This window comes from Gymnogyps californianus, chromosome 7, assembly GCF_018139145.2.
Source record: "Gymnogyps californianus isolate 813 chromosome 7, ASM1813914v2, whole genome shotgun sequence".
Taxonomy (NCBI): Eukaryota; Metazoa; Chordata; class Aves; order Accipitriformes; family Cathartidae; genus Gymnogyps; species Gymnogyps californianus.
Window position 1 is genome coordinate 32,109,419 of NC_059477.1, and position 25,010 is coordinate 32,134,428.

General features: G+C 39.3%; 1 protein-coding gene across 7 annotated transcripts in view; it reads right to left on the reverse strand.

The window, feature by feature from the left end:
* MYLK (myosin light chain kinase) overlaps positions 1-25,010 on the reverse strand; it is a 223,844-nt gene that overhangs the window by 12,049 nt on the left and 186,785 nt on the right. For all 7 annotated transcript variants that reach the window (XM_050899516.1, XM_050899517.1, XM_050899520.1 and 4 more), the window contains 6 exons: positions 18,738-19,040; positions 15,041-15,076; positions 14,856-14,949; positions 13,616-13,819; positions 8,248-8,465; positions 3,474-3,597 (listed from right to left, as the gene is read on the reverse strand). In XM_050899516.1, the coding sequence (XP_050755473.1) occupies positions 3,474-3,597; positions 8,248-8,465; positions 13,616-13,819; positions 14,856-14,949; positions 15,041-15,076; positions 18,738-19,040 (979 nt within the window). The remainder of the gene's footprint in view (positions 1-3,473; positions 3,598-8,247; positions 8,466-13,615; positions 13,820-14,855; positions 14,950-15,040; positions 15,077-18,737; positions 19,041-25,010) is intronic.

The window sequence follows — 25,010 nt, forward strand, 5'->3', positions numbered from 1 at the left end:
CACAGCAAATTCCTCACTGAAACTAGTCAGATTCTATGGTGACAGAAGGAAAAGGGCTATCCACTTTCAATGTATGTACACGCAGCACTGAAATCTTAGACCGAAATTTGGTCTGAAATAAAAATAGGATTTAGAAATTGTTTCAGATTACTAAATATTGGAAATGCTAGATATCCAAATGGATCATCAGAAAAGAACCAGAAATAGAAACACAACAAACAAAATCAGCAATGCCCAGAAGAATAAATGGGACAGAAAGAGCTGGAAAGAATTCAGGAGGTTTAACCTTCATTAGATAAAGATTACTGTAAATGCAAAAAGAAACACTGAAATAGACATAAATGGAGATGATATACACAAGCTATAATATTTGTGGCCTGTTACTTCAAAGGCAATAGATCAACTTAAGTATGTGGGACAGTACTGTGATGCAGAACAGGACAGAGAGCAAGATAAAAGTGGAAGATAAAAAACATGAGGTGAATACAAAGGGAAATTTAAGGAAGAACAAAGACTGATGAAGAGACAGGACTGAATAAATTGTCCAGAAAGATTAAAAGGACTTATCGTGTGGCTTAGAAATGTGGAAGGGGAACCCATGAGCTGTAGGACGGAATTAAGTCAGTCATGCCATAAGGAAGACAGATGCAGCATCCCAACAGAGTGCGGTATCTGTACTTACGCCTGCACAGCAGAAGGCTAGGAGAGAGGTTTTGCTGCAGGGTTTTGGAGGAGCGCTGTCACCCTGTTTCCTACTTGAGATTACATCCCACCCATTTATTCTGCTGCAGGGAAGACCCTTCACCCACAGAGATCTCTTTAGTAGCTCTTCACTAAACCCGGTTTGTATTCATTGTTGTACAGGACATAATGGGAACACAGTCTCTTTCTAGGCAGGTTACAGGTCTCTCAAGTCTTGAATCCTACCTTGAAAGAGGTGTTATGTCAAGTCATGCAATAGCATGCTCCCTGCTACTTCACTTAGGACCTATGATGGACACAGCAGCTTTGGGCCATCAGCTGCCTGTAGCAGACCTGTCCTTAAGTCCAGTGCTGCTGCGGTGCTCACCTCTTCCTTCATGGCCCCACTCACCATGTTGGGGGGAGAGGGGATGCAAATGCTAAGTTACAAGCACAGTGATGGTATGTGAGACAGACACCAAATGAGCGAGTCTTACACTTCGTGCGTGAGATCTGGCAGTTCTGAGCTTATAATCAAAACAGGAAAGCAGAGCTACAACTAAAGAGAGATGCAGTTCTCAATGACTTTTATTTGCATTCTGGAATGATGATGTGATGGTCCATTTTGGATAATGGCTCATAGTTGTGAGTCTGCAAAAATAGCCGGGTTTTAAGGAAGTGAAGACAGATTGGGAGCCTGTCACTCTGGGGTGGAGAGGGAAAGTCCAGGCAATGACTCACAGGTCTTCCCTAACTTCTATTACTTTATTCATATTGCAAGAAAGACAAAAGCTGATTATTACTGTTAATCATTATTGTGGCAATAGCTGTGCATCAAAAAGAAGATTTTTGTTGCGTTTGGGTAATGTAATTTTCCCCTCACGAGGATTTAAATGAGCTTAAAGACACCTTAGCAAACAAGTCATTTCATAATATATTTCACAAGGCATATCAGGTCATCTGAATCAAGTGTAACACCACCCCAATCCCATCAGCTGAACATTACAGCATCCACATATCTTGCTTCTGGTGGCACAGAGAAACTGAGAAGAAGCAGTTCTGCCACTGCAGACTGGTCTTTGGCAAGATGTTTCACCTCTTCTCCACCTGTTTTCACCTGCGCCCTTTGCCTTGTCTACTTAGACGACGATGGTGTTCTCCAGCACGTACCGTACTGGAGCAGCAACCCTGATTGCATGCCTTAGGAGCATAGACAGCTGCTATCACCAATTTTTGCCTCGATTGTCTGACATGTCACTGCTTATGCTGGAAACACACAAAAACTCATTATATACTTTGATAACAAGTGACAGCAAAAGACGTTCAACCCCCCAAAGGTGCCTGTAACGCTGCGGTTAATGTTCTGTGCCTTAACGTGTCCGAGGCCTCTAGGGGGCAATGCAGCATTGATGTAACGGTTGGGTTTTCCATTGCTGTGCGGGCAGCCTGGGATCTCCATAGCACTCTTCCAGTGCTCTGTAACTCAGGAGGCCTCAAAAGCTAGAGAAATAAATTAATTTGTCATCTGAGTACTGCGTGTGTGGTCTACGTTATTTGAACTACAGAATGATCCAAACGAGCTTTCAAGATCTAGAAAGAAATGTTGTAAGTGAATGGAAAATAAAGGTCCTGTAAATAAACTGGCAGAGCAAAGTGACCTTGGAGAGTGTAGCATGCTTCACATAAGAAACAGAAGATAACAGAAATATTCAGAGTCTTTGCTGGGAGTAAAAGAGTTGATGTAGTAGCTTTTGCACAGGACAAGAAAGAAAATTATGTTGCTTAGTTTGGAAATGAGAAGAGTATAAGCGTAGGCTGACAAGGCAAGCAGAATCACAGAAAGACCAGGTAAAGATGAGGCAAACTGTGCATTGCCGGCTGTCAAGGAAGAGGGTAGCCAGGGCGGACGGGACTTTGTTAAAAAAGAAAGTAAGGTATTGAGAGAAGCCTTTTAAAAGAATGAGTGCAAAGCAGATCTGCCGTTTACTTACTATTGAAACTGGAGCGAGGGAGAAAGAACCATGCTCCAAACTGAGCTTCTCTTTTCATTTTTTTATATGGCATCAAATGTGTAAAGTCACAGTTGGAAGAAGATTGCTTGCTGTTCTAGGCATGGAGATCCTATTTCCATATACATTTCTCTAGACCCATTGAAGTTCATAATCACGTGTTATCAAATCACATATAGAGATCAAATCAAATACCGAAATATACCAAGAGCTGCAGCTAACCGTCCTCTAAAAATATTTCCATGAGCTTGATCCATGCTGTTTATAAAATGTATTTATCCAGTGGTTTGTGCTTAGTAATAAATTAAAATGCACTGTGAACAGATACAGTAATGCTGGAATACGTTAGTCTGTCCCACGAGGGATACAATCTGAGTAAGAAGACTCCAAAATTTCACAAAAATTTTTTCTCTTGAGAATAAAAGAATGGAAATTATCAGTTATTAGTGCATGCCCAAACATTTCTCTTTGACATCTGGGAAGGACAAATAGTTTAAAGTTAATAATAAAATACTGTCACATTGTCTTTTTAAATGAGATGAAGCGTTGCTGGTTTATGATGGAGGATGTACAACACTAAATGGCTGAATTTCCAGAACTGCTAGTTCTGCAGTTTACCAATTACACCCTTCAGAGAACAGAGAATTTTTATTAAAGATGCTGGAGCTGCTAATTTCAGCCCTACAAAAGGGCTGAAAATTGGAAAAGAATTCAGAAGTTGATGGAAATTTTGTATGTTCAGCAACTGTCAGGATTTGTGTTAAGAATAGCAAAGGTACTCACAAAATGTAGCAGATAACTCCTATACTCCACATATCTGTTTCATATCCAATAGGTTCATAGTTTATAACTTCTGGAGCCACAAACTCAGGTGTCCCAAAGAGAACTTTCAGAGAACCTGCATTTTCTGTGAAGAATGAAAGAGAAAACCATTAACTGCTGGTAGAAAAACAACCTATACGGAACCCAGTATTGCCAGTTTATGCTGCCAGTGTGCAACTATGAGTGATATGTCTAACTTTTAGTCATACTGTGAAACACAACGCAAGCCATTTAGATAGAAATTATTAGACAAATCTCAATGGGCTCATTTGCATCAATGCTCATTCTGAATAGGATGGGAAGAAGAAGAAAAGCATAAGCAAGGTCAGGAAGGAAACAAACTAGGAATAGATTAGGAACTGGGAAAAAAACCAATCCAAATAAAACATTTGTAGTATAAAAATATAAAAATGTCAGGAAATAAATTGTTTCTGACTTGAAACAGGCTTGGATTTAGGTTGAGAAACTCTTGTCCAGTCTGCACATGTGCTTGAGCAATCAGTATTTGCCTTAAGTGAGATTCATTGTGTTACGTTTGTCTTCTGTGCACTAGTAGCATCCAGATTAGGCACAGTAGAATGACATTGTGAGGAACCATTCCTCTCCAAAAGAGATTACCATCTAAACAAAACAGATAGGAATGGGAAGAAAAACAGATGTAACAGATTCCAATCCTGCTCCTGTTGAGGTTACCACAAGTACAGAGATTTGCAGCTCTGTAATCAAGAGAAAAGCTTAAAAATACTCAAACAACAGCAGATCAAAGTTTTGAGAAGACTACAATAGAAGCTACTTGTCCACAACACTGAATCTTTACAGAATATTTTTATTTACCAGAACTTCCTCTACCAAGCTTTGCAACATAAATGCTGATCCCAATACTGACTCCACACCCACCGTTACCTCCATTAAAGGCTGTAAAGCCATTTCATAAAATGGAATCATACACCTAAGTTAGTACTCTTTTGAGGTATGCAAATCTGCAACTTACCAAATGAAAATTGAAGGATATATGGGTTAATAACTTGCCTAATGATTGAACAGCATGCTTGAGGCAACTTTTAAGAACTACCACAGTAATTCACTGAGTCGTGCCAGTTTCCCATTTTAAATGCTGTGAAACCCTTTTTGCTCTGCTCAGGTATGGTGATAGTAAATTAATTGCAGAAACCTCATTTTCACATGTTATCCCTGCTTTCAGAGACCCCTCCATGCAGAGAGTACCCATTTCTAGAGACAGAAACAGACAGAAGAACGCCTGGGAGCGGCCCCAGGAAATCACCTAGATCCTCCCATGCAAGTTCACCAACATCAAGAGCTTCCTGCCAGATGTCTGACTAGCCTTTAAAAAGCACATTCAAAAGCTATTCCACAACATCCCTACACTCACATAACCAGAGTTTTCTCACCCCAAAAAGTAGGATCCTTTTCCTAATATCCAATCGAAACTGACTTAGCCTAAAACAAGGGCAATGTCTTCTCCACAGTGCCAATGAGGAGTGAGAGATCACCCTTCCTTTTCCAAGCACAAATGGGAAGCCTCAGATCCCATCTTCCCATTTGCCTGCTGTAGGTCAATACCTACATTTTTTTCCAACTGTCCGTATGAAAAATTACTGAAATTTGTCACAAAGAACATATTTGCTAAAAGCTTCATCACGATCGTCCAAATCTCAGGCTCAGATTTTCACATCCAAGTTTGGAGGCTTTTCTGTGCACTGTGTAAACTACCATGAGCCATTGTCTGTGCAAAAGGCTGGTGTATGAAATGTGCTGCCTGTAGGTCAGAGAAATGTTTTTCTGAAAACATGGCATTTGAGTGCAAGCATACAGTGTGAAACAACTGATACAGCATTTTCTGTGTATAAAAGAAAAAAGAAAAGAATAAGACCTTTTCTATGCAATAATATGTCAAATCTTTACCCAGATGTTTACAAGCTTAGTACACAAGTAGGATCTGTGTTTGGATATCCCTTAGTTCAGATAGAAAGCTGACAAGCTAGCTGGAAACTGTTGCAGACACTGTGTATAATTAACTGATTAAAAAAAAAAATCTTTACAGTACTCAAAACCCATTCTCTTTTCTCCTCAAGAAGTTTATCTTAAACAATTTTCTACATGTGTTCCTCAGCACACCAAAAAAGGTCAGGAAAATATCCCACTGCAGCTTTGGTATTTCCTGACAGTGTAAGAGAACTAATTAGCTGCAGAAGATGACTGCAGAAGGAGCTGATCCTATTTTCTTGAAAACTGATCAAAACACTGAATATTTAGAGGTATTAGTTTGCACTAGTTACAAAATGTTAAAAGTAAATCTCAGAAGTTGAAGTGCAAAATCAGCCACTGTTCCCTTTAGCAGTCCCTTGGTTGAGTGGTTTCTGCTCAATCAGGGTCAGGTCCATAGTATGAGGGCTCCAATCCCACATCTGTCAAAGCCAAAGTGAATTTGACAGCCAATTTCAAAATCAGAAGGCTTGAAGGAACACAAGTGGAGGAACGTGCCCTCAGTGCACCACAGAAGACAACTGGCAAGAAGAGGGCACTTAGTGAAAAGGGGTTTTAGCAATTTTTGTAAGTAAATGAAACAGTAAAAATTGTTTTCTACTTTTGGAAAACATCTCAACCAAAATGTTACGAACGTCTTCATGATTAACACACTGCTTTTGCTTTATGGGCATGGAATGGGAGGGCACTTTCTCTTCCTAGGGAAACGCCGTACGGACCGAGTTATCCAGAACGGAGGCTGATGAAAGAAACAGCAAGTACCTGTAATGTAACTTTGCAAGAATTAGCAAGATATTAAGCCAAATGAATGTACAGTATTGTAAAATCAAAATCAATGTCAGTGCCCATAGCTCTCAGCCTTCTACATCAAGAAGAGTTATATATAGGTTAGAGATTTACTACATATGGCATGACTGTAGCAGCTCACAAGCACGTGTCAGCCGTGCAATATACAGTGATGCCGCAAGATTAACAGAAAAATGGAAAAGCTGATGGATATGAACAAGTTACTGAAAACAGGATCTTCCTTTTGCTAAATGTGGGTTTGATTGTGGTTTGAAGTTAAAAAGGTAGTTGAAGAAATTTCCATAAAAAGGCCATTCTGTGGTTACATTATATCACTTCTTGATGAAATCCCCTCAGTTCAGCAGTCAATGTATAGTTTTCAGACTGACAGCTGTAATGTCATGGGATGAAGTCTTTCACGCACCTCTGACAACAAAAACTTCAGCACAGGAACTTACTTAACAGTTCATCTGTTTCCTCAACAAGAACAAAATCCAGTTCATGCTCCCAGAAAACTATTGGCTCCATACTGGTGAAGGAACATAAATGGCAGCGATCTCTTTTTTTAATGAATGAAATAAACACCTTATCTCTGAGTTCACAGTGTCCATGTGACCAAGATTCATGTAATACCCTTTTGGAGTTGGACATCATCTAAAAATCTGAAAAGCGGATTTCTTTTCCCCTATTCATTCAACATACCATTTTTGGTTTGTTTTAGTAAAATTTTATTCTTGGGTATGCAGTAGCCTGTTACTTAAGTGTCAAAAGAAGTAGGATGAGCAGCATGTAGGCAGATAACACAAACCAGAAGGCTGTAATTCCAAACTGTACTCTTAGAAAAATCATTGTTCTACTTTTTATAAGTATTAAGTATAATTTTTTTGAAGAGGGAAGGCAAAAGATTACAATGAAGAATGTAGCTGTGGGCCCCTTTATATAGAGAGCAGCAATTCATAGGAGTTGTCCCAATCAATTTAATGGCAGAAGAGCCACAAATCTCAGCTCTCCCAGTGTAACAGGTTCATAAAGTATTTTAGCTCCTTTCAATTCCTGGAATGATTTTTTTTCTCTTGTGAAAATACAAGATTAAAAAAGATCAGCATGTGATGTTGGTATTGTTTAACACTAACGGACAGAACTGGGGGGCTGCTTTTTAGAGCTGAATTAACACTGAGCAATATGAAGAACCCTCCAAGGTCTTTGGCTTTCAAATTGCAGAGCATGTTGGAAAGCTTAGTCCAAAATGAATGATAGGAAGCAGCGAAAAACAGCTTAGGAAGAGGAGGAGCTTGTCAAATGGAACTTCCCCCTCCCCCACCCCCCATGCCATTGCATTATTTTTAAGTAGTGCTATTTTATTAATCATTTTGAGCATGACCAAAACACAGCTGTTTATAGAATTCCTCCCATGTTTAACATGTGTGACAATATGCTGCTGTTTAGGATAAGAAATGATAAAACTAATGGGGAAATGTAAATTGAATGTAATTATCCATATCTGAAAGGCTTCTAGAACATCACCTTAACTCCTGCCGTTAGAAAAGTTTCAAGGATTTGTAGTATTCATGAAGATCAAGGTTTTGTTCTATTTTTTACAGTTAGAGAGTTAGTGTTTTATGGTTTCCTGTAGCAAATGTAAATATTTGTTAACATTAGTACTCCTGTGTATTTTACCTTGTAATCTACAGGGATACCCTAGCCATAGAAAGAGACAGGTAGCTTGTATACACTTCACGGCAAACTCCTTTTGAAGATGAGGTGCCCTACTCTCACTCTGCATGTCTTCTTTTTCCCTTTTCTATTTTTTCCTAAAACCAGAACTATTTATAGGAAACATGTCTATTTACTCTTTATGCATAAAAGAATATAATAGTAACTATGAATTACTGCTTGTCCTGCCCTTTTCCCCACATCATATTGAAATAGGCAGAAAAGTCATTACCTAATCTTCTTGCAAGTCCAAAGTCAATGAGTTTGATACTTGTACCGGTCTTGTTGACACACATAATATTTTCTGGCTTCAAATCCAAGTGGACAATACCCTGCTTATGGATGTACTGAACTCCTTCTGAAATCTGCCTCATATATTTAATGCACTCTCTCTCTGTCAGTTCAAAGTCTTCATCAATGATTCGTTCAAAGAGTTCTCCTCCAGAAACCCTATGAAAGACAGAATAAAAAGAGGACTTCTGTAACTTTTTCAGTTCGGGAGTAATCAAACTATTTCCTTTACAGAAATACAGACAGTTAAAGCTTGCAATAGTCATTTCAGGATGTAATCTATGTTTTGTAATAGCACTTTCCATAGACACAAGGATCACATCGGAAGAATCACCTCTTGTGTGTGGTATAAATAGATTTTTTTGCATTCTGAATCTCTTTCCCAGGTTAGGACTGTGAAACACTCATACTGGTATCCCAGGCAGTAGGGATGTAGCTGGATTTACATCCTACCTTTAGGATTCAGTCACCCGCAGCTGGCAGTAAAGTGTGTGCCATGTGATTGTCACCCTGCTGACATGTGTTTACAACATCGCTCCAGACTCTGAGCTCATGTTTCTCACTGCTTCCTTCCCTCCTATGCTCCATCACTACACAAGTGCAGATAAAATAATTTAGAAATAAAGAAAACTAAAATACATGGGATGGGTCACAGGAAAAGAGGACAAAACTTCTGGTAGATGAGCAAAAATTTGGGAAGAAGAGAGATTGAGAGCGACAAAGAAAGGCTGAAGAAGGAAGAATTCAAATGATACGGTTAATTGGAATGCAAAGCTCAAAGGGTAAATTACTGACCCAAGTGAGCTCAGAGGGAATTTCCTCCTCAGCTATGACAGGACAAGGATATAACCCACAACTCTTTCAGTGCTGGTATTTTTAGCTAAGCCATCAGCACACTCCTTGTAGGTCAATTCCATTTTTATGCTTATTTAAGATGTGAAATAATTGGTCTTTCCAGGGTAGAATCTCCTGGATTGAACTGTTTGTGGAACTGAAGTGGGACATTTTTAACCTAGATTTAATAAAGCAAAATTCAAGTTGTAGTTTGTTTTGTTGGTTTGGTTTTTTTTAAATTCTGAGTAATCACTCAACTGGTTTATCTGCTTGCATCCAAAGATGGGAAATACTTTTTTGTATGCGGCGGGTGAATGACCCATACAGAAAGGAGCAAATAGTGAAGAGCAGCTTTGCTTTTAGAAATCTGTTCTAAATTAAATACTCCATGGTCTTTATATGGCTTAATATTTTGCAGCATTCATGCTTATTGCCAAATGTAATTGCACATTTCAGTTACAGAAAGAAAACACACAACTGAAAACTGGCCTTGCTACATTTGCAGGTTGTCAGATATACGATTATATCCCTCATGTACTAAACTGAAATTGAAACATCTGGGGTTCTGGACACATTTGTTGCTTTGGCTATAAGATTTCAGAAAATATATACTTAGAAATGCTACTGCAGTTTCCTACTAACATGAAAATAGTAAGAATAGCATATGCTTGACAAACTGAGAGGTTATGTTGGATTATAGCACATTTGTAACATAAAGCCAGTAATATGGCTACAGCTGTTGAATAAACAGCTCTCATAAGTTGAGGATCTAGTATTTTGTTACTTCAGTAAGACATTAACCAGTATGGAGGTGTTTATGAAAACATCTGCATGCAAAATGTGTATATCTGGAGCACTCTGCAATTCCAAATGATAACCATTCTAACAGTAAAAAGTACCAGTTGTTTTTTTACTATTTAACACAGATAATGACGACTTATTTTTAGTATAAAAGTGCCATACTTTTCAGATCCCTAAAGTGAAAAATTTTCAGAAATCGTGCCATTGTCTCAAGCACCACTTTTTAGCATATTATTTGGAAATTAACTACTGTTAATACATCTGCATGCTGTTTTTACCCTAGGACTTTTAGACACTCTGGTAACATCATTAGATTAAACTGCAATTGCATTTATAGAATGCATATTTTTGCATTTATATCCTGAGCCAAATCCAGTTTAATTTTTGCCAGGTTAGGAAGCTGAAATGAACCAATGCAGATTAGGTTCTACGTATACACAGAAGGAGAAGTCGGCTTTCTTCAAACAGTCACAACTAGTTCAGAATCTAAATCTCTCATTCTATTCTGGATTCTCCTCTTTTCAGTCTTCTCTAGATGAGGTCACAAAGGAAAATATTCCTGTCTATAGAGTCACAGAACACACATTTTAAAAATGTTTTATTATAAGGTTTTGGTCATGGAGGAACAGTGAGAAGAATCTACCTTGGAGTTGCCCAGGCAAATACTCAACTGCATTTTAATAAATCTCCCTTTGAAAAAAAAGAGAAAACTTTAGTGACTTGTGCCAACTTAAATCACACCAAATGAATGGAGTTTACTGCTGAAATTTTGCTTTAATATTCTTAATTTGCAATGCAATAATCTTCTTCTGATCTATGTCAAAATAAAGTGACTATCTGAAGTATGTAAAAACTTTAAGGCACTTAGCTCCCAGTGCTGAATGCCATTCACAACATGGTACTATTTTTCAGATATTCTTTTTCCACTGAGATGCTTATTGGGGAACCAGTACATTGCTATATTTGAAAAGGAAACGCCTGAGATTTGCCCCTGACTTCCAGCAAATGGTAGATGGGAGGGTTTCCAGGGAAGAGCACATCAAGTGATTTGAATCATTATAGTATTCAATTTTAAATGTATGATAAAAAATTCTGAATGTATTATAAATATGAAATCAAACCATATAAAATAGTGGCGTGACAGATATTAAAAGGAGAGAGGGTGAAGTTCAAAAAGTTATAAGAAAGATACGGCAATAAAATTAAAATGAAAAATTTAGGATGAATATCAGGAAGAAAAATCCAAAGGTGCTCCTCATCAATAGCTCCAGTTTGAGTGGAGGGGGAGCTGCTAAATTCCAGTCACTGCTAAAATCTGGTTTAAAACGAGACTGATGGCAAGTGAGCTTGATTTATTTGAAACCCATGCATTTAGACTCTGATGGGAATAAAGAGAACAGCTTGGATACTAAGAATTTTTTAAGGTATTTCCAACAACTTCTTCGATATGCAAAGAAATATTAGCTTAACAGCTAAACCAGACATGATCCGTCAGTGGCTTTCTAACAATACAGGTGCAGTTGCCATGCTGGGACTGTGTCAGCTGGGTAACATGTGACAGTATAGAGGCTACCAAGTCATCTGACACAAAGGTGTCACACAAGCATCTCACTGCCCAGACCTGCTCCAGAGCAGGGACAGACTGCTACTGCCCGCCATCGTGCTGCTGTAAGAACTCCTCCTCCTCCGGCTCTCGACACTATGGAAATTTCAGCGTGGGGGTTCAAAAGCCAGAAAAGGTGGCCACCCCAAATGAAAATCACGTCCTAATTAGAGTGGTTAACAGAACTACTTTAAATTTGATTGCACTTTTCTATATTTTTAAGAAGTAAAACCCCTTTGTTGGCAGGGGGGAACTAAAGGAGAGTAAAGCCATATGCTATTCAAAACTCTTTATACATTTCCTTGTTTTCCATTAGGTCTGCCAGCTCCCAATTCCAAGCTAAGTAGGGCTCCCTTCCCTTAGCATCACCAGCTTGCTCAACTGTTGAATCTAAAAATAAAAACACTTTCTTGCACATAAGTTCCAAGGTTGTATAATGGAGATCCAGTCTCTGAAATATGCTAGTGCAATAATAGTTTGCACATAATCTAGGCAAGTGCCAAGCAAGCAAAACAGACATATAGTCTCTTTTGCTTCTAACAATTTATATCTTATTCAGCACTTCCAGCCAGCAAAAAACCTGCTTCTCCATCTTGCAGCAGACACCACATCAAGTAGATGTGGCAGCAGAACAGTGACTGATGTAACTTTTGGGAAAAACATCAGCACAGATCAGGATTTCATTTTCTTTCCAGCTGCTACTGCCACAAGTATGGGATTCACACTAAGCAGGTGCGTTATGGGTGATGTAAATGTTGGTCATGTTGGTCATTATTGTTTTTGAAGTCTGACCATTACTTTCCATCCCATGCTGTGCAGATTCTTTTCTTATAATGAATTCTGGTGCATGAAAATGTTCTGAACCTTCTTTTAATTAATAAATACCTACTATCTTTAAATACAAAGATACCCAAGTCACAGCCCTGTGAGATGCTTTACAGCACTGCCTTTGTGGTGCTTTTCTGCTACTTCCCACAGTGGTGTGGCCTAAGAAGCTCAGGGCGAACAGTTTCTGGGAGGTAAAAATAAGTGTTGCTATCTTACTCAGCAAGAACAAGACAGCAACGCAGGCTGTCTTCAAGTTCAGCTTTACTTAATTGTATAGCTTTGGATGAAGAGTGCCATGACTTTCAAGTAAAGGAGAAATTCCCTTCTATGACTTCCGCACCTGGACCATCATGGAGAATCTGTGTATTGACATTAGGGGCAGATCAATTCATGTTTAATTAGTTTTTTGGGGGAAACAGTCAGTGTAACCAATCTTTCTGCATCTACTGATCTAGATTTAGAACATTCACTGTGTTCACCTGTGGAGATTTTTTAGACAGCACTCCCTTATTACAAATAAATGTTTTGCAATCAGAGTATTTATGTTGTTGCAGGAAAAACACATCAGACTAACCCTTTAAGGTCTCTTAAAAATATAAAAACTGGATATAGCACTTGATGAAAACTAAAGTGTTCCCAATACCTCTTGGGTACTATAAATTTGCCTGGGTGAATTTTTCATGGAAATTCAACTATTTTGTTAGAATGTAGCCTAGGTGTTTGCATTCTCAAGCCTATCTTTCTCTCCTACTATCTGTTTTGCACCAACATTCAATTCTCTGCAAGAGACAAGTGATCAGTGCTTAAGTGAAATTTGACACAAGCTTCTTCAATACATGTTTAGAACTGCCTAAAGAAAAAAATATTTTTTCTCCTCCTTAAACATGTTTTTGGTTCTAAATGCAAGCCCAAATTGCAGCTAACTTTTTTTCTCTCCCCTCCCAAGTTGGCAATAAAAGTGAGCTGCAGAAAAACACCACATGTACTTGATTAAAAAACAAACAAACTAGACAATAAAGACTGTAACACATCTTCACTGATTTTTAAGAGATACCACACAGATTCACTTACACAGTTTAAACAAGTTGCATAAATAATTGGAAAAACTTGAAAGATGTGAAAACCATCCAGGCCCTGCAGATCCTGGGGCTTTTGACAGTCCCATGTCTGGGTAAGTTGCTACTTTTGTGTGCACAATTTTCAATATTATTAGCTTTGTTAGTGTGATCTGCTTTATACTTACATTTCCAAGACCATAACGATGTTGGCTTTTTCTTCAAAGGCATCTACACATTGGACAAGTTTTGGATGATGTAGACAGTTCATGATGCTGATTTCATCCCTTATGTTTTCTTTTTCCTTAGCAGAATATGCTTTGAAAAATTTTCCTGCCCAAACTTTTCCAGTCTTCTTTTCAACAAGCCTAAAGACTTGTCCAAATTTCCCCCTGAAAATATATAACTATTTCCATAAAATGTTTTTGCAATATATGGGTCACCACGAATAGCAACATTTTACTAAATACTCCAGCGCAACCACTCCATTCTGAAATAAAAATGTCTTCATATCAAGTGCTGTTCTATACTGATTTTATGCAGGGTAATCTGCAAGAACTTTTGCATGAACACCACATATAGAGATATCCCGCTATTCCAGTTAGCAAGTTTTATATAAGAGGGTTCAAAAAATGGACTCCTACTAGGCTTTAATTCATGTGACTCACATTTTTCTGCACACAGTTTTCTATAGGTCATACACCTCTGAAGGGGCAGCAGATAGGAGACTTCTCAGGTATAAGGTATAGGATATAGGATATAGGTGAAATCAGAATCTGCATGCTAGAGGCTTCAGTACTGTTATTTCACATTGCTGTATATGTACAATTCTACCTCTACAATACACTTATCAAGATTTATTAATGGCAGCATACAGGATCCCCTGGCCTTCAGCACCACCAGCAGCAGAAATTGCTGAAAGATTATCATGGCATGCAATTCACATAACCACGAGTTTGAGCACTGAGAAACGCAGCCAGGCTAATCACTGACCTTCACTGAGCCATACTGTTAATGCTCTTGGGATTATGACTGCTGTCAACAGAGATTCTAGCCCGTGGGCAGGATAATCTTATTGCCACTAATGGATATAATGGAAATGCGAGTATACAATGTGTACCTTCTTTTCAGCTAGCTTTTAGAACACTGAACAACAAATGAATCCTCTAGCTTTATTCATTTGTGGGCTCCATTTTCCTTGCCAGAAATGCATGTAGTGCGTATTTAAAATTATCAACTAATAGGAATAAAGGATCTTTATGGAGTGGAGGCCAACATATGTTAAAATCTATTTTTACTGCAACAGAGGAGCCCAGCTGGAATGTTGAAAGTGCAAGACATCATCAAAGAATGAATGCACATGATCTTTATAATTGACTGGTAGCCTTGAAAACTCTTGTGTCTTCAAAAGCACAATATGGTACTTACGATCCCAGTCTTTCTTCAATATTATAGACATCTGAAACTTTTTGCTCAGTGTTGATAGTAACCGTCCGATAGTCGACCTCTGTTTCTTTCCCTTCTACAAATAAGGACCATGATTAAAACCTCCATCAAACATGAATTGAAAACACAGATTTGCATTTGTCCAGATTAAAATATGAACTTCTTACCATCGTCAGATAGTTCCACTTCATCCTCTTTAAGTTCTATGATGAAAATAAAAAGACATGAATAACTTACTATGTAGGATATGGTACTTACATAAGATAGTCAAATTATTCACAGTAACATGGGCAACTGGTAGACCCTATGGCTATGCAGCAAAAAGCAGTCATGGAGTTTGTGCATTAACTTCCTAATTAAAATCTCTTCACCACTTCTACGTGACTACTGACTACACAGTCACAATCTGGTCACCATTTCTTAATAAATCAAGTTCATGTGTTTTGCAGTACTTGTCTATTTTACCTGCCTACTAGAAACAGCAGCATACCAAATCAGTTCAAAGTCATTTAATAAATAGCTTTAGGAATGCCTTAGTGAAATAGAAAATAAATTAAAAATATTAAAATCAATAACAACACTTCTGGTTCAATGACAAATCCTTTTCTGGCTTTTCTATGCATTTTTTGGATTGCAAAGCCAAAAGTAAAGCAAGTTTGTACACGAAAAGATTTCCTGCAAAGCATCCAGACAAATTTTTCAGACTCAAGATGACTAGAAAATTTGGACAGCATGCACTTTGCTGAGCATGGCTGAATTTTGAAATCATTGAGGTCCAAATGGAGCCTCAGTTCTACAGGGATACTCAAAGGCAGGCAGAGATGTTGGCAAGCCCAGTGACAGAGTAAAAGCTGGCCTGAGTGTCTTGATTTTCATTTTTTATTTTCCTGTGCATGAACTGTCAGTAGCACCGGTTTGTGTGTTGTTCCCTATGTTGCCTGCAGGTATGAGGGGAAAGAAGTTGTAGCTGGAATGTTGTTATAGATTACTTACACTGCTTGGGCTTGCTCCTAAGACCTGTGGCTATGACCAGTAATTTGAGAAACTGCAAAGGCAGTTGCACAGTGACCTGTACAATTCTCCCTTTAGCTGCTGAAGCTGCACTTTGCCGTTGTAGAGTGCAAGCCTGACCAAATGATTTATCCCCACTGTGTCAACAGATTTATGTTATGAAACATCAATGCGGTACTCTGGATGCTGTTAGGTGCTTTAGAGTATAGAGTTATATGCAGCGGATGAGAAGAAAACAACAGAAAAAAAGGGTGCAGCATGAGCAGATAGCTGGTCTGATGCGTGGGGATCACCTTTTCATATCCAACACATAATGCTGCATCTGTATTCTGGTAGCAAAGCCAATTGAGTAGATATAATCTGTTACTAAAGCCCTTCTCTCTTTTTTCTGGATTTGCAACCATTGTATGTCCCAGCACAGACTAGCTGGTTTGCAGCGATTTACCAGAAGAGCAAGGAGGGAAGTGAGTCCTCCCCGCTCAGGGGTAGCTGTCCTCAGATATTCCTCAGCTAGAAACCACACTTGCATAGAGCACATCACATTTTCCTCCCCTTTTAAGGGCTGCATAAGGGAGCTGATCCCAACCACGCTGCCAGTAGTTAACGTCTGCCAAATACTGATTAGACAAAGAAGTCAGTTCCTGGTTCTGCAGTGACACTGTATTGAAGCCATGAACTAGAAATATTTTGGTCCACTGGTGGAAGCCTAAATTAGATAAGCGGAACATATCCGAGCTTGATAAGCACTGAGGAGCTGTGCTAAAACCTTTCTCAGACGTGAGTCAGTGATACCAAATTTTCCTCAAACCTGGCAATGCCTACTTTAATCTGTTGTGACTTACAGCCTTATTTTAGTAGCTGTTTTCTTTAAATGCACAGTGAAAAGTTAGCCATGCCTTTCTTCACTAAGATTATACTGAGATTGCTAATATGCACTGGCCACCTCAGTATGAAAATCAGTAATCAGTCTTTCTGGCAGCAACGGAAAATCCCTAGTTACTCAGCTAAGTGTTTACATAGATGGCAGCTTAAAGTCCTGACTTTGAGAGGTGCTGAACACATGCATTTTCCACTGCCTTTAATTAAAGCACCGGTTATATTCACACACTTGAAAAATCACGCATTATATGACTTGCCCTTTCTCCACGCTAGCTGCAGTATCAAGAATTGAAATCAAGAAGCCCTGGCATTGAGAGCACCAAGACAACCCCCCCTCCTGCAAACAGAATACATTTTCTTTTCACTCAAAACAACTTTTTTTTTGTTCGTTTTTATACGTATCATAATGATTCATACACTTTCTAGCCTTTTTGTATTAAATCTATGTAAGAAAACTCAGTCTTAAAAAGAAAAATAGCTTGTTTGCTTTGGTCCAGTACACGTAGTTCTTGCTCTAGGAAAAACGAATGTAGGGAAGAGTCAGGTCCCCAACTCTAGAAGGTGTTCGTCCTGCAACTAAAGAAAGAGGGCATTCAAACACAGGGAATTTTATTATGAAGAGCCAATACCATCTAGCTTCCTTTCAAGTTTATTGCTACTCTTAATGTTATTTTCACCCCTTTGAAGAGAAGCTGCATCTTGATTTAGACCAGGTTTTCAATTTTTAAAATAGAGGAAAGTAATTTCTCAGAATGCATCCAATTTAGCACTTGAAGAGAAATATGATTTACTTTTGTCTGGAAATGTCTGTTGAGAGGCTTACACAGTTGTGTGATGCTGCACCATTTTGCTATCATTTTGTCTTGCTGTGGCAATAAAAGATAACATCACAAGGATTATGTGAGACACTTAAAACTCCAAAGCCCTGCATACATAAGTAAGGAGGGAGAGATACAATGCACAGTCCACTCCTCAAAGACAGGAAAAATGGCAAAATACATTATTCCTGGTCTGGGCTTTTTGGTATGGTATGACTATCAAAGTGATCCTTGCACAGTAGGTAGATGTGGGTGTGCACAAAAATATGCATTCAATATCTGTTTTTAAAAAATAATGCTGATATTTGTGTGTGTTTAAAATTTTGGTATCAGTTTCCGAATAATTTCTAAAATGCTCCAGCTCTTCCCGTTAGTCCTTTGAGAAGAACTTAAGCAAAAAAGAAGAGGCAACAGATACTGAAAAATATTTTTACAAGTACGTGCAACTGTAATCAAAAACCCTAAAAAATATTTTTAGCACGCAAAACACTGCAAAACCAACATGCTAAATAGGATAGCCTTGAATTCACAAGATCGGTGTACTAGGGATAACAGGACTGAGGTGCTCTACCGTGCTGGGATTTGAAGCATGGGAACTACAACTAGGTATGAGAGACTAATTCAGTTTCTGCTGTATATTCAGTGCTTGGCTAGCAGCAAGCACATTTACTTTTTCCAAAAGCAAATTTGGGATAGTGTTTATGGCTTGTTTTTCCATGGTATGTCCAGTATAAACTGTAATGAATCCATCAGTATGTTTCAGGTAAGCCAGCAAACATCATTTTCCAACTGGGCACAGTCTGAATGCGTAACTTCTGTGTGAAAGGTTTCATCTCCCATTACCTGTGCACTGAACTACAGAAGTCTGTCAGCCAGCACTCACACAGCAAGCCAGAAGTCGAATTATTGGTTGCTTTCACAAGGCAGGGTTTTGGGATCCCTGAAGCCAAGTTTCCACACTGGATGCACGCAAAACTTACATGCTCAGACACCCACATGAAGTCTACGAAGGGACTTCAGCACACTTACAGCCAGCATAAGCGTTCATTGTACAGAGGCATATGCGAAGGAGTGTGTACAGCTGCCTGACCTCACTGGGGAACTGTTAAGATAGAGTTTAATTGAATTTAGATTTTTTTTTCTCTTAAAAACTAACCTTCTTGTTTCTCTCCAACTTTTACCAGCTCGGATTCTTGACTGGGCTCGCTGATGCCATACACGTTAGCAGCTCGCACACGGAATTTGTACTCCCGGTCAGCCTGCAGGTCCTGCACATTGAAAGAGGTGCTGCGGCAGGTAGTGAGATCTGTCCATTTGTTATCCACTGAGTTCCAGATCTCCACAGTGTAGGACTGCACCGCGCTTCCACCATCATAAGACGAGCCGTACCACGAGAGAGTGAGGGAGGAACTCCGTATGTCTGATGCGCAAGGTGTGCCGGCAGGTGGGTCTGGTTTATCTGCGAAAACATATGCAAAGCACATCAGATGAAATCGTGAGAGTGAGAGGTAGGACTTCCATTAGGGTATTACTGGTCCTAGCTAACGGCCTTTTTCTTTCCATGCCATTGCTCTGCTTCAGAGGTTTGTACTACAGGGAGAAGGAACAACTGTGGCATAGACAGACATTCCTGAATTAGCTAACATAGATGCCAATCCCACATGGGCCTCAGCATGGGTTTTTCAGTTCCCTGGGCATCTTGCTAAGCCATGCTGAAGCCTAATGCCTTTCACAGCTATTATTACAGAAACTATGGAGACTAAAACCAGTCACAGCTATGCCTGCAAGTACTGAAATCAAATCTCCCACGACAGTGCAAGCGACTCCTTGGTGAACTTCCTTAGAGGTTTACCCCTCTAACAGTCACCGTAGCTGTGACGCTCTTTCTCCAGCTCCCTTCATCTGCTTCCATACTTCAGGGCCACTACGAACCTTTCACAGCCTCAGAATGTGCCACTCATCCAACTATTACCTGGGTAGCAGAGATACTAAAACCATTTTGTTGGCACAGAAACACAGACCCTGAAGGGTGACAACTTTGTCTGCTAATAATTTAGTGAACAACTTTGCCTATGTGCAGTTTTTTGAAGCCTAGTGCACTTTTTGGTAAAAAGGAATTCAACTTAGAATACATCATTTAAATATTGAGATTTTTTTAATCTCATGTGCATTTTGGAAATTGTTGGTGAGGTGGAAGATAGAAACTTCTAACTGTTTTTCATCAGTTAGAGGCTTACTCCCACAGTCCTTATTTGCATGAATAGAGCCAATATCACCAGAACCTGGTGTGCAAATGAGCAGCCAACTATGCAAACATCCGATACCAAAACCATGCAGTTATATGACTTTTTCAAAATGAAGTTTAATGATTACATAGTTATTGAAATGAATGTTTTCCTAAGACAGAAAAATGTTGACTTTTTAAGAAAATTACTGATTAAGAAAATAATTATGGAAGTTAAGCACTTCAAAAGACTTTAAAGGGAACAAATATCTTTCTTGGGAATAATCCTCTCAGAAGTAATCTAGCAAAACCTACAAAATAATGATGATGTTGATCTGGATGAACTAGTGGCCAAAGGTTGAATGAGAAATCAAAGGATGGGATAGAATGACAAAAGATGAAAAGAAAAAGATAGAAAGCTTGAGATGCTACAAACAGTGGTTACACTGGACACGGACTGATAAAATCCTGTCCCATTTTGCTGGTTAAAACTGCTAATGGACATTATCACTTTCTCCTTAAGAAAGGCAGAGCTGGCAAATCAGCCAAAAAATACAGCCATTTTCTCAGCAATAAAAACATCCAAATGCTGGGGAAAACTACTGTGGACTTTGATCAAAGCCTTACTGTGGTAGCCTATATCAGTTATCCCTCCATACTCAAATTATCATTCCTAGGAAAATCACTGAGCAGACAGAAATAGCCACAGTTGGCCACAAACATACCTTTAGTTCTTGGACAGAGGGACCTCTCCTCTGGCTGCTGTGCTTTTACTCATAAAGAGGGAAAACGGGGTAGTCTAATCTGATCAAGACAGTTAAGTATCAGTTCACTATTTGGAAGAGTGCAAGTTCCGTTGACCAATGATTTCCCTGAAAAAACGTTTGTAATTCCTTTTAGTTCAGTTGTGATGGAAAATCCATCTCCCTCCGCAACTTAAACATATTAGAAGATAGATAAATAGAATTTGCTCAGTATGAGGGAAAAGACTGGGAGGGAGGAAGGGAGATGGACACCAAGGGTTTGCTGCTGCATTCAGCATGAGAATGCCCAGGTGGAAGAAAAAGAGACTGCCAGAACATAGGTTATCTTTATTCATTTTGGCAACACTTAAAACACCATTCCACTAGGAGTCATCATTATACAGTACATCTCTTGTTAAACACAAATATCAGAGACTAGATGTCCTTAACCTGTGGAATGGCTTATTGCCCTGCTTAGTTGTCACATTTTACTCACCTCATTTTCTGGCAGAATGGAAGGGACTATTAACAAGCACGAATTTATAGTGTAGATATCATGAACTGAATCACAGAGAAGTTAAATGATTTGTTCAAGATTAGAAAGAGAGATTGTAGCAAAGATGAGAACTGAATCTTGATCTCCTGGTGCCCGAACAGCAGCACCCCTCTTCCCTGTACTAGTCCTGCCCCAGCCTCCTTGGAGCTGCAAGAAATGAGAATTCAATGCTCACACCATTCACAATATCAGAATCCGTGTACAATACTACAGCAGCCACCAGAGAGCTGGTTGCATGGCACACAGGGATTGTATGACTTTAGTCAAATAGCAGCGATAGCCATCTTCTTTTCACTACAACTTATTATCCACACAGACCTTGTAGGGAATAATGCTAGCTCTGTCCTCTTCAAAATCTGTACAGAAGAAGAATATTCAGCTCTGTGTCTTGTTTTCCTCCCATATAATCATGATTGCATCATCTCAAGATGCAGATAGAAGAACTTGGATAAGTAACAGCTGACTTATCCTAAATCCAGACAGAACAGAGCAGTTGCTGATAGCAAGAGGAAAATACTTTGAAGAAAAAGCTAAGCCAGTAGTCTATCACCTTACAGAGGCATCTGTTCGGGTTTGTCAAAGTAGTGCAGGTTCTCTGACATCTGCTATGCACACAGATAAATCTGGACAGTATGTGTTTGTTTTAAAAAAAAAAAAGAAAGTGTTAGCTTGCCTTAATGCTCTGCACTGAATTTTACATTGAAGGAGGAAAGAATGCATATGCTTCAGTCTTGACAGAGCACAGTAGCCTGCTTCCTCTGCAGGACATGAAAATATAGTCTCTCTTTGTTGACTTTCAACACACTTCTGTTTCCAAATGAAATTCTGGGTATGATTTATCAGTTGCCTAGGCCACAGTTACCTTAGTGACCTCTCTTCCCATGACTCACCTAGGTAACTGCAATCCATTTGGCCAGCATAGTTTACAGAAGCAAGGCTTAGGTATGTGAGCACTGGAGAGAAAACATTCATGGCCAAGGGGACATCATCAGTAAAGAAAATGCTACATGGCTTTAGTCTAATATCTGCCAGCCTTGGGAATATTTCTACTTTCCTAATAAATTCTTCCCAGTAGGCAAAGACGAAAACCTGCAACTCTGTCTGGACTCCCTTGAGCCAGAAAGACGCACGTTTTTGTTTGAAGTCTATCATGTGCCGCTGCTTGCAGATCTGCTCAATGTATAAATACTGGGGTAGTAGCTGCTATGGGAGATCATAAACAAGAACGAAAGCCTAATCTTTGCTCTTTCTTAATATGACAGATGTATATGTACCATTTTACCATGCTTAAAAATTATTTGATATCAGACTGGATGATATTCTACAGCTCTGCACATTCAGAGAATTTGCAGATGGTCTCTCCATGTGTCTCTTTTGTTTCTCAACAGTTTATTCTATGGGGATTTTAAAGGTTACCCTTTATTCATCTGTCTGTATTGAAAGCTAGGATATTTTGCCAAACTACATTCCCTTCTGGAATATGAAATCTCTATCAGCACAATTAACTGCTTCCAATAAAAATATCCAGTGGGTTGAGGAGGGGTGTGGAAGTCAAGCACAATTCTCTATTTTGTCCAGTTTTAGTGTTTAGTATACCATTAATGTCCTTGGACTGCCCATCTTCAATATTTCATTTGCATGTCACGTGCAGTCTTTTACACACACAAACACACTTCATACTTAGGCTTATATTATGAGGGCTTTACATAGGCTTCACTGGACCACAATTTTGTTCTTCCTTTTCTGGATCAAACCATAGCCACAAGCCAACGTGAACTAGAAGGAAGGGAACGCATCCAAAAATACACTGCTCCTTGTGAACATTTCTATAGGGGAAGCAATTAATTTAAAATATCGAGCTCAAACTTCAGTTCACTATTATATGCAACAAAAGAAAACATATATTCTCCACCATAAGATGTCTTAACTATATGAAACTAGGGGTACTCCAGTCTTGGCTAACTTACAGCATGCATATAACACCAAAATCAAGACTTAGCTACACTTTATGATATTCTAGATTGTCACAGTCAAATTGGCTGTATCCACACAGTCCTGTTGAACTTGGTCAGAATCCTACAAACCCCACCTCCTTTGTAGCAGATAGTACTTACAACTCTTTTACTAGGATGCATGATCACCTCATTTGCCTAATAGTATGACTGCAGAGGCTAACAAGATAGTTGGAGGTTGGACAGTTTAATGCTAAGGGGGACTCAAGCACAAAGCTCCCTACATAATCTCTTTAGGAATATCAGTAGGGTTGCCCCGAGCTGGCTCCCAAAGCCTAGTGGCAGGCAAAGGAGATGGACAAGCAGCTGATTTGGCCTCAAGCCTGCCTCAGGGACTGTTCTGCACAGCAGCACAGAGACTGCATGAAGTCACTGACACTAGTGGCACAGAGGAAACAGCAGTTGCAACTTGTATGTGCTATATACGCCATGCATAGGGGAGTAAGAGGGGAGTGGAAGTGATGTGAAGGAGGGCTCTACTGCTTTCCTCCCTTTGTGCTCCAGCAAACTAGGCACAGATTAAAAAAAAACTACTTCCCAACAAAGGGAGACATAAATTACCACTACCCCACAGCAAGGAGGTCAGATTCCAGTTTATTCCTTGTGGCATACATTCCTTAGGGCAGATGGTAAGGTCACGAGCTGGCCTCACATGAAATGTATAAGCCACATTTAAGACCATACCAGGATTGAAACACGCACTTCTTATTTACTCCCAAATTGAATTCAGCTGCACTCTTTCCTCAGACAAATTCTCAGAAATATTTTGGTAAACAGGTTTTGATATACAGCCTGGAGTAACCTTTAGTTAATTTGTATTTGTACACTCTGAGAAGCATAAAGCATAAGCATGCTCCGCCTTTAAATCATTGCTATTTATGAGACAAATTTGACTTGAGGTCCTTGCCTTTTTTTCAGTGGTGTGTCACCCAAAATTCCTCCTGATAAGGAAAGGGTCTCTCTTTCTTTCTGCATAGGTGGTGAACCCACGCTTATACAGGACACCCACATAACATGAAACTGTGCTATCCAGATCTCACTGCCTTCTCCATGGCTCAGTTTACAGAGTCCGCAGAACACAAGCACCATTCCAAGAGACCAAAAAAGGCAGCAATCTCCTTATCTAACTCTGCGCGCAGGGAAATAGAAATTGTTCTGCTACTTGATGTGAGGGTCAGGCTGAGCCAAAGCAAGGCGATAGGGCTTGCTGCACATTAAGAGCTTGCAGGGCTCTGGCGGGCTCTTAAGTGGCAATGCTGTTCCAGTAGAAAGCCTCTGAAAACTGAGAACAGTATAACCACAGCCTCTGAAAAAAGTTATTTTTCTTTTATGAACAGAGACAGCACTGAAGTGATGTCTCTGAAGTAGTTTTCTTTATCTGTTCTCAAAATTGGTTTGGTTTCTTTCTAAATCCAGTTATCATATTACTGTATAATACTATTATTAGCTATTGTGATATTTGTCTGCCAGATAAAGAACAGACAGAAAGAAACAATTTAATTCCATTCCACAAGCTGTTTAGCCAGAGAAGGTATTTAATATGCTGCAAAAGCCAGTTGAACACTGTCCATGCCGACAGCACTGGCAAAGCCTTCGTTTGAAATTTATCAGCAGGAGAAAAGCGAAACCATAAAAGGTCATAACTGAACTCGGCATTATTGCTGACAGGGCTTGGGGTCATGGCAGACCTCTCTGCTTTGCTCAGAAAACTATGCCCTGCAGCTTTTTTTCCAAGGGAGAGGAGTGCTATAAGTAGAGATATTATTACCCGTTAACACCCTGTAACAACCATTAACACCCTTCTGGATGTTAGTGTACCATAGGTTTAGGATAAAATTAAACTAGAAAAGAATGCCTGTGTTCTCCCGCAAAACAACACAAGAGAAGTTGAAAT